Genomic DNA, 10,604 nt, shown 5'->3' on the forward strand with positions numbered 1-10,604 from the left:
AAGTTTTTGCTCATATTTGAGCACTCATATAATTCATTTATATATTTTATAAGCAATAGTCAACATTCAATGCAAATAAAGAAACAGATTAATAACTGAGGCTTCTCCTTATATCTATGATGTTTTCCCTCTTGTGTTCTTCTATTCTGAACTCATGCCACAGTATTTTCTAAAATTTCATTTTCTTGCAGAGCATCTTACAGAGACACCTAGCGGCAAAAGGTAGTGGTGGCTTCTGGGGCCACCCTTATTGTTGAGTTAACGGTAGAAAGTTTTCATCATTTACTTATTTGAACCACAAGAGATAAACTAGATTATTAGCATAAGTGTTTCCAACAAAACCGTAACTTAAACTAATTCCAAACATATTTAATACTTCTTAGTTGAATAACATTTACTTTAATTAGAACAATAAGTATTTAAAATAAAATAATACAAAACCATGAATTAAACTTTAATATTGAATACAATTATGAAGATTTAGAACAGTGATGAAATACAATAGCTTTATTTAAGCTATTTTGAAAAAATAAATAATTGATTAAGACAATTTAGGACCTTTCAGGGCTTCTACAAAGTTAATCAATATTGAAAATTATGTTTCTGATAGGACTCAATAGTTATATTCCAAAGGCTTCTGCCTGTAATTCCTATATAATTTTAAATTTAAATATTACATTTTCATTTTGAAAATATAGAAGTAATTTTACACTTAAAAATAAATTTTCTAAAATGTTTATATAGTGTTAAAAGTTAATGACTAAATAAAAATACAGAAATAAGTCTTTTGTGGATGAAGTGTAAGTTATAATTGTTTATGCAATGTATCTATAGCTAGTGACTATCATTCCTAGGTCAAATGTTTCTAAATATAATAAAACGTTCCATTACAATACTTTGTTTTTATTATCTGAAATTACTATTACTTCTTTCCTTCCTCTCCCTTGAATATAACCCACACTCAAACAAAATTGTTTCCAAATAAAGTAATTATGATATAAAGTAAAAATATATATATTTGCACAACATATGCAGGGGAAAGTTCAAGAAAGATTGCAATACCTCAAGAGACTGCAATGTCCATCGCCTGAGAGATATATACGTCTCGGAACATAGACATACTATCGGACTCTATATTAATATTAAACATGATTAACCAGAATATTATAACACAGTATTATCCCAAATATTACTAAGAATAAAACAATATCAACTATTTCCAAAATAAAGTGGGTAAAATATATTTACATGGAGAAACTAACTACATAGTTATCAAAGGAACAGGCACATGTGCACTCAGTCTGCACTGAGTCACTTATGATGATCAACTTTTCTCTTATAGCTTTGATGAACAGCAGGTCTAATATTACAAACATTGAAAACATGTCTTATGAATGTAAAGACCCCCTTTTGGGGATGGAAGTGTCTGGTTTCATGGAAAGAGCCAAGAATACTTACTGTAGAGATGACTCTAGTAGAGTTTAGCAGGTGACTCTTCAAGAAACTCGCTTTCTATCGATACTGCATTTACTTAGGGGTTTTCCAGCTTTTTAGTACACACCAAATGTATTCAAAAACATTCCCTCTGACAGTCTTTCACATTCCCTTGTGTTGCCTAGACACACCTATAAAACGTAATTCTATTAAAAAGAGAAAAGAAAAGTAGCGCCCTTGTTTGCAGCTAGGAGGAACCACTCCCTTTTCCAGGATCCTTAACAGTATGTACATGAGACAGCCGCATTCTAAATGGCAGGAGGAAGGCAGGCGATCAGCCCTGAGCTGGAATCATCTGTTCCTGACCACCAGCAAACCTGGCACCGCCGGGGTTATTTCCACTCCTCCCTTTCCCAATCCAAGAATTGCACAGTCCCACGCTCGTATTACGCACATGGTCCAAGACTCCTCTGTCTCCTAAGAATGTGACATCCAAGGGGGCTCCGGTTGCGCCGCCCTAGCCCAGGGACGCCTTCGCTCTCGGCTGCCATCTATCGGCCACCGAGCGCCCGCTTCGCCCCGGGCCCACCATGTCTGCTGCAGCTTGGCTCGCACCAGAGGCGCGACAATAAACAAGTGCACTGGACTGGGCCCTGCACCCGCTCTGGAGCAGCTGTCTCAGAGACCCGGAGTTGCTTTCCGTGTTGCCACCTCCTCGGCGACCGGGAGGAAGACGCGACTTTCTCGGAGTTTTTTTTTTAGAGCCACCGTGCTGCCAGGACAAGCCACAGGCATAGAACGACGCGGTTCCTGCCCGCCCCCCCACCTCTTCCCCCAGAAACCCCAAAGGATGTCGGTGATAGAGAGTTCCAAATAATGACGATTGTGCGCCGCATCTGGGGAAGGGATACAGAAAAAAAAAAAAAAAAAGCCTGCAAACACCGTGAGGGATGAAACTGCCAAAAGGATGAGGGAGCCTCTCAAATACTAATTAGGGGCCGCGGCGGCGGCTGGCTCGGCGCGGGGACAGCGGCGGCGGGATCCCAACGAGGTGGTCGCCGCTGCGCTGGGGGCGGAGGACAGAGCAGGAGCTGCAGCCGCCGCCTTCGCTGGAGCAGCGGAGGGGCCGGTGCCACCTTCGCTCGCCCCCTCACTACCATGTACAGTGTGCGCTGCAAGAAGAAGGCGGGAGATGCATGCACACCCCCGCGACCTGCTCCCTCTGGCTGGTCCCCGGGCGTGCGCCACTGACCAGGGGGGAATGTGGTGAAGACCGCGAGGAGAGCCGAGGGGGGAGGGGAGGGCCGGCCGGCGCGAACCCAGGCCCGAGGGTGCGAGGAGCTGGAGGAGGCTGGAGGGGGCGGCGGCCACAGCTGGGTCGGAGAAAGTTGCCCCCTTTGCAGATGGGAACTGTGAGTACCCCACTTGGGGGAGGGTGCAGCGAAGGCTGCCAGGGACCCCGCGATCGCGCCTTAACACGGATTGGAGCAAGTGTGCGAGTGATCATGAGTGTGAGCGGGTGCGAGCGCTCGGCGGGGCTGACCGTCACGTTGGCGGGGCCGGCGGTGCCAGGCAGTCTTCTCCGCGTCCCCCTCCTCCCGCTCCGTGCCTCCCCTCCCAGCAGCTCCCCCTCCCCGCCCCGCCCGGCTCCGGCTCCCGGCCCCTACCGCGAGGCGCCTCTCCAGCCGGACCTCCGCCGCCCCCTCCCGCTGCCTTCCTATCCCGCCGCTCCGGATCGCCCCCCGCTCTTCCCCCCACCCAACCCTGCTGCCCGCTCCGACTACCGCGGAGAGACCCGGGGAGAGTCGTTTGGGGAGCCCCGGAACCCGCGGTCGCCACCGCGGCGGCGGCCCCGGGCTGGAGGCGTCCGGGCGCCTCTTTCCTCCAGCCTCTGGGACCCAGCTACTCGCGGTCACCTCGCCCTGCCTGGGCTTGAGAAACCCAATGCATACCCCAAAGAGGGTTTTTGTGTATGTGTGTGTTTTTAAAGGATGGCTATGATGAGTGGGCCTTGGAGATGTGAAACGGGGTAAGTCTATCGTTTACTTTGCAAAAGAGGTTCGCGTGTGTGTGTCTGTGTGTGTGTGTGTGTGTGTATGTGTGTGTGTGTGTGTGTGTGTGTGTGTGGCGGGGTGGCTTTCTTTCCCTCTCCTCCCTCCCCTTCTTCCTCCGTTTTCCCTTCCTTCTCTTTGGGGCGGGGTGGGGGAGGGGGAGCCTCGCGTCCTGGAACTCCGGGTGCTTCTGCCTGGGCGGCCGCTTGAGCAGCTGTGCCCGGAGCCTCCGGTTCGGCCTGGGTGCTGGGCTCCAGTACGAGTGGCTCCATGCTGCTTAATGCGGGGACGTACAGGGCGGTGATCCAGTACCTAAATTCTCTGGGAGAAAATGAATAATCCCCCCGCCCCCGCCCTCCAGGAAAAAAAAAAAAAAAACCTGAGAATCTGAGAATGTTCAGCGCACCCGCGAATTTCCATCGGAGGTGCGTTTCCCCGTCAGAATGTCAGCCTTCCCAGGCTCATTCAACTTTATTTTCTCAAATTTTTGGTCTCCTTTGCTAGCAAGGAGGAGGGGAAAGGGGGTGGGTTGAGAGGAAGCTCTTCGATCCTTGCTAACTAGAACTGAATTAAAGTTGTAAACGCTGGAGTTTAATACTGGCTGGACAGAATTTGCAATGGGCTTTCAGATGGGGTGGGAGGTGAATGGGGGCGGGGAAGCACAGGGAGGGAGGGGGAGGGGACCCAACCTCGCTGAATGGATGTGCGGATTTGATCCAGCGGAGAACTGAAATTTCAAGGTAAACGTTTTGCTTTCACTGGGGATGTTTTTGCCGCTTTTAAGCCGGGAGACGTTTACCGTTGCGTTGGGAGGTCGGGGATACTTGCGAGGTTTATGCACTATGGTTCCGATTCGTCTCGACACGTCTGGGTGGCCACACGTGAATGATTCGCAGGCACACTGGTACATGTGCGTGTGAATGCAGGGGTGTTTAATAACGCGGGCTGGAGTCGACTTGGGGATCAGGAGCAAGGTCTCCAGGCTTGAAACCGCTGTCTCGGAAACATCTTGGCTTTAGTTTGGAGTTGCAATTTGATATTAGACTTTGGTAGTGAGGCAAAGGCAAGGTTGACCAGAGAAAAGGCGTAGGTTCCTAGAGCCCAGCATTTCTATCAAATGTCCCCCACCCCATTAACCAACGCAGCGTGCACGCGCGCGCGCACACACACACACACTCACACACGCTCATTCCATTTATGTCCTTCCTTTAAGAGTGCTGCTGTTGATCAGAAGTAGGAAGTGGAAGGAAGCCTTCAAGGGGACAAAAAGAGAGCAAGAAAAAAGGGGGGAAGGGGGTCACATTGATTCCTGTGGGAGATGAAATTCGTATATTAAATAACTGGCCTAAGTCACTTACAGTTCTCCCTCCCACCTTTCTATTTTGCCTTTTAATCAACCCAGGCGTCCTTTCCCTGAGATTAAAAAAAGGAGAGAGGGGAGCGTTAACAATTAAATGTAATAAGCAACTCCAAAGATGGGGATGCTGTCGAGGTGGTAGTTCCGTGCAACCCTTGCTATTACCGTTGCAAATAGACGCGGAGCCCAAGGTAAGCGAGGCTTTGGCACTGATCCTTGGTTTACTGATTCCCAGTAAGCGGTAGGAACGTCCTTTTTAAACTCTAGGCATCAGGAGGTATTCGGAGATTGCAGATACCTTCGCTGAGTTCTTTGTAATCCGTCGTGCAGAACTATTTCAGTGGCTTAAAGATGCGGTTTGGTAGCGTCGCTGACATGATCAATGAGAAGTGGTCGCAGGGCGCTCTCAGGGAAGCGCTGCTAAGTGGCACCGTGCATGCAATTAGGACGCTGATATGCTTAATAGCGTGGTAGTGAAGTCCACCATCAAAGCAAATGCGTTCTCCTTTTTCTCCTTACTCAAAGCTCCGGAAGACAATTGGTGATCTAAGAGCTTCTTGGGGCTCCTTTGATGCATTATATTACACCCTTTTTGCCTCTGAAAAGTATCCTTTAGGTTCCCACCGTGGCATTTCTAGCGATGGTTTAAAATACCCCAAGTATCTTGGCTCCTTGCCTCTCTGTGAAAATAAAAGACCTTCATGGTGAACTGTTAACTGAAGAGGTTCTGAAAGAAAGAAAGGGGGGAGGGGGCTGGGTATAGGTGAGGTGGGGAACCTTGTAAAATGGTGCTTCTTTTTTCTTAAATTAGAACCATGAAACTGAACTGACAGCCATTTTATGTATATTTATGGATTGGTTTTGAAAAGGGGGGAGCAGAGAAAACTAAAATGGGACTTTATCTAACCTGCTCTTTTCTTGTAGGGAGCAGCATATTTGTGGTGTGCTCATTAAAAAAAAATGAAATCAACCTTTAAATCAAAATGTATAATAGATTTTAATAAAATCTGGAGAATGTCAATGTTTCACTGGGGGGGGTGTGTCATTTATATCTCTTCCTTTTGGGTTTTAGAGTAATAATATTAAGAGAGAGACTTTCTGACTGATCCCTTAAATTTTTGTCATATTCTGTTGTTTCCTTGTTTTCTCTCTCCCTTACAGGAGGTAAAATGCACGCTTGCTGCCCCCCAGTAACTTTGGAACAGGACCTTCACAGAAAAATGCATAGCTGGATGCTGCAGACTCTAGCGTTTGCTGTAACATCTCTCGTCCTTTCGTGTGCAGAAACCATCGATTATTACGGGGAAATCTGTGACAATGCATGTCCTTGTGAGGAAAAGGACGGCATTTTAACTGTGAGCTGTGAAAACCGCGGGATCATCAGTCTCTCTGAAATTAGCCCTCCCCGTTTCCCAATCTACCACCTCTTGTTGTCCGGAAACCTTTTGAACCGTCTCTATCCCAATGAGTTTGTCAATTACACTGGGGCTTCAATTTTGCATCTGGGTAGCAATGTTATCCAGGACATTGAGACCGGGGCTTTCCATGGGCTACGGGGTTTGAGGAGATTGCATCTGAACAATAATAAACTGGAACTTCTGAGAGATGATACCTTCCTTGGCTTGGAGAACCTGGAGTACCTACAGGTCGATTACAATTACATCAGCGTCATTGAACCCAATGCTTTTGGGAAACTGCATTTGTTGCAGGTGCTTATCCTCAATGACAATCTTTTGTCCAGTTTACCCAACAATCTTTTCCGTTTTGTGCCCTTAACGCACTTGGACCTCCGGGGGAACAGGCTGAAACTTCTGCCCTACGTGGGGCTCTTACAGCACATGGATAAAGTTGTGGAGCTACAGCTGGAGGAAAACCCTTGGAATTGTTCTTGTGAGCTGATCTCTCTAAAGGATTGGTTGGACAGCATCTCCTACTCAGCCCTGGTGGGGGATGTGGTTTGTGAGACCCCCTTCCGCTTACACGGCAGGGACTTGGATGAAGTATCCAAGCAGGAACTGTGCCCAAGGAGACTTATTTCTGACTACGAGATGAGGCCGCAGACGCCTTTGAGCACCACGGGGTATTTACACACCACCCCGGCCTCAGTGAATTCTGTGGCCACTTCTTCCTCTGCTGTTTACAAACCCCCTTTGAAGCCCCCTAAGGGGACCCGCCAACCCAACAAGCCCAGGGTGCGCCCCACCTCTCGGCAGCCCTCCAAGGACTTGGGCTACAGCAACTATGGCCCCAGCATCGCCTATCAGACCAAATCCCCGGTGCCTTTGGAGTGTCCCACCGCGTGCACTTGCAACCTGCAGATCTCTGATCTGGGCCTCAACGTAAACTGCCAGGAGCGAAAGATCGAGAGCATCGCTGAACTGCAGCCCAAGCCCTACAACCCCAAGAAAATGTATCTGACAGAGAACTATATCGCTGTCGTGCGCAGGACAGACTTCCTGGAGGCCACGGGGCTGGACCTCCTGCACCTGGGGAACAACCGCATCTCGATGATACAGGACCACGCTTTCGGGGATCTCACCAACCTGAGGCGCCTGTACCTGAATGGCAATAGGATCGAGAGGCTAAGCCCGGAGTTATTCTATGGCCTGCAGAGCCTGCAGTATCTCTTCCTCCAGTACAATCTCATTCGCGAGATTCAGTCTGGAACTTTTGACCCGGTCCCAAACCTCCAGCTGCTATTCTTGAATAACAACCTCCTGCAGGCCATGCCCTCAGGCGTCTTCTCTGGCCTGACCCTCCTCAGGCTAAACCTGAGGAGTAACCACTTCACCTCCTTGCCGGTGAGTGGAGTTTTGGACCAGCTGAAGTCACTCATCCAAATCGACCTCCACGACAACCCTTGGGATTGTACCTGCGACATTGTGGGCATGAAGCTGTGGGTGGAGCAGCTCAAAGTGGGCGTCCTAGTGGACGAGGTGATCTGTAAGGCGCCCAAGAAATTCGCTGAGACAGACATGCGCTCCATTAAGTCGGAGCTGCTGTGCCCTGACTATTCAGATGTAGTGGTTTCCACGCCCACACCCTCCTCCATCCAGGTCCCTGCGAGGACCAGCGCGGTGACTCCTGCGGTCCGGTTGAACAGCACCGGGGCCCCCGCGGGCTTGGGCGCAGGCGGAGGGGCGTCGTCGGTGCCCTTGTCTGTGTTAATCCTCAGCCTCCTGCTGGTTTTCATCATGTCAGTCTTCGTGGCCGCTGGGCTCTTCGTGCTGGTCATGAAGCGTAGGAAGAAGAACCAGAGCGACCACACCAGCACCAACAACTCCGACGTGAGTTCCTTCAACATGCAGTACAGCGTGTACGGCGGCGGCGGCGGTGCGGGCGGCCACCCACACGCGCACGTGCATCACCGCGGGCCCGCGCTGCCCAAGGTGAAGACGCCCGCGGGCCACGTGTATGAATACATCCCCCACCCACTGGGCCACATGTGCAAAAACCCCATCTACCGCTCCCGAGAGGGCAACTCCGTAGAGGATTACAAAGACCTGCACGAGCTCAAGGTCACCTACAGCAGCAACCACCACCTGCAGCAGCAGCAGCAGCCGCCGCCGCCACCGCAGCAGCCACAGCAGCAGCCCCCGCCGCAGCTGCAGCTGCAGCCCGGGGAGGAGGAGAGGCGGGAAAGCCACCACTTGCGGAGCCCCGCCTACAGCGTCAGCACCATCGAGCCCCGGGAGGACCTGCTGTCGCCGGTGCAGGACGCCGACCGCTTTTACAGGGGCATTTTAGAACCAGACAAACACTGCTCCACCACCCCCGCCGGCAATAGCCTCCCGGAATATCCCAAATTCCCGTGCAGCCCCGCTGCTTACACTTTCTCACCCAACTATGACCTGAGACGCCCCCATCAGTATTTGCATCCGGGGGCAGGGGACAGCAGGCTACGGGAACCGGTGCTCTACAGCCCCCCGAGTGCTGTCTTTGTAGAACCCAACCGGAACGAATATCTGGAGTTAAAAGCAAAACTAAACGTTGAGCCGGACTACCTCGAAGTGCTGGAAAAACAGACCACATTTAGCCAGTTCTAAAAGCAAAGAAACTCCCTTGGAGCTTTTGCATTTAAAACAAACAAGCAAGCCGACACACACGGTGAACACATTTGATTAATTGTGTTGTTTCAACGTTTAGGGTGAAGTGCCTTGGCACGGGATTTCTCAGCTTCGGTGGAAGATACGAAAAGGGTGTGCAATTTCCTTTAAAATTTACACGTGGGAAACATTTGTGTAAACTGGGCACATCATTTTCTCTTCTTGCGTGTGGGGCAGGTGTGGAGAAGGGCTTTAAGGAGGGCAATTTGCTGCGCGGGTGATTTGTGAAAGGCCGCAGTCATTTTTGTAGTGGTTGGAAGTGCTAAGAATGGTGGATGATGGCAGAGCATAGATTCTACTCTTCCTCTTTTGCTTCCTCCCCCCTTCTCCCGCCCCACCTCCGTTTCTCCCCTTTTAAGCCATGGGTGGGTCTAACTGGCTTTTGTGGAGAAATTAGCACACCCCAACTTTAATAGGAAATTTGTTCTCTTTTTCCGCCCCTCTCCTTCTCTCCTTCCCTCCTCTCCCTTCTCATTCCTTTTCTTTGTTTTTAAAGGATGTGTTTGTATGCATTCTGGACATTTGAATTTAAAAAAAATATTGTGATCCTGTAAAGGATCACCATGGATGTGGACAAATCATTAAAATTACAGAGCTATATGATCCATAATTGATTAGTCAAAATAACTTATTGATGAAATATACAAATATTTTATTGTAGCACCTATTTTTATATGCACATTTAGCATTCCTCTTTCCTTCACTTTAGCCTATGATTTTGCAGAGGTGTCGCACTGTATTAGGATCTGCATTTCTAAAACTAACGTGGTATCAGGAAGGCATTTTCAATCATTAAAAATGTGGAGAATTTAATGGCAAAATCTTTAAAAGCCAATGCAACCCACCCAATTGAATCTGTATTTTTTTTTAAGAAGAAAGATCTGATTGTATCCCAATGCATTTAAAAAAATATATATAGGGCAATTAATTGGGCCATTCCAGTGTGAATTGTGTGAAAGTTTTGGGTTTTATTAGAAAAGATTTGAAAGTTATTTTTATTAGTGAACCAAAATGACATGTTGATTTGACTACTATTGTAGCCGATTTTCGATTGTTTAACCAAACCCAGTTGCATTTGTACAGATCCACATGTACTGGCACCTCAGAAGACCAAATCATGGACTGTACAAGTCTCTATACGATGTCTTTATCCCTGTGGGCAGCAAGCAATGATGATAATGACAAACAGGATCTCTGTAAGATGGGGCTACTGTTGTTACAGTCTCATATGTATCCCAGCACATGTAATTTTTTAAATAGTTTCTGAATAAACACTTGATAACTATGTCAAATATGAGGGATGGAAGTAATGATTATTTAAGGTGCAAAATACTTACCTATGTGTGATTGATAGAATCTCCACCATTAACAATTTAGGAAGTAGTTCCTAAACTTTATTCCTAATACAAAATGTTTTTCCCCTAATTAGCAAAATTTTAAAGTATACATATATATATATAAAACATATATTACATATATATGTAATGTATGCCTTTGTTGGTTCAGGGAAATATGGTTTTCTAAATGTGTCACTTAATGTGTTTATTATATTTTCAATGATGTAACTGTTTCCTTACTGAAGTATTCATCTGCTACGTGGTGCATGGTAAGTAATATATTGCATATTCACTTTTCTCTTAATATGATGTACTTGTC

General features: G+C 48.0%; 1 protein-coding gene and 1 long non-coding RNA gene across 4 annotated transcripts in view; one reads left to right on the plus strand and one right to left on the minus strand.

Annotated features, from left to right (window-relative positions):
* The window catches only part of LOC116270498, a 79,855-nt gene extending 78,338 nt beyond the window's left edge, over positions 1-1,517 (minus strand). The window contains exon 1 of the long non-coding RNA XR_004178527.1: positions 1,459-1,517. This is a non-coding gene — a long non-coding RNA (uncharacterized LOC116270498). The remainder of the gene's footprint in view (positions 1-1,458) is intronic.
* Positions 1,518-2,749: 1,232 nt separating this feature from the next.
* SLITRK5 (SLIT and NTRK like family member 5) lies at positions 2,750-10,242 on the plus strand. 3 transcript variants are annotated; one of them, XM_009192079.4, is made up of 2 exons: positions 2,750-2,846; positions 6,004-10,240. In XM_009192079.4, the coding sequence occupies exon 2, from the start codon at positions 6,012-6,014 to the stop codon at positions 8,886-8,888; it is 2,877 nt and encodes a 958-aa protein (XP_009190343.2). In that variant the 5' UTR covers positions 2,750-2,846; positions 6,004-6,011; the 3' UTR covers positions 8,889-10,240. The 3 variants fall into 3 exon arrangements, with proteins under 3 accessions (XP_009190343.2, XP_003914033.2, XP_009190344.2); XM_003913984.5 differs by lacking the exon at positions 2,750-2,846 and adding an exon at positions 2,876-3,463 and having other exon boundaries at positions 6,004-10,242; XM_009192080.4 differs by lacking the exon at positions 2,750-2,846 and adding an exon at positions 3,628-4,225 and having other exon boundaries at positions 6,004-10,242.
* Positions 10,243-10,604: the final 362 nt, after the last annotated feature.

This window comes from Papio anubis, chromosome 15 (assembly GCF_008728515.1).
Source record: "Papio anubis isolate 15944 chromosome 15, Panubis1.0, whole genome shotgun sequence".
NCBI lineage: Eukaryota > Metazoa > Chordata > Mammalia > Primates > Cercopithecidae > Papio > Papio anubis.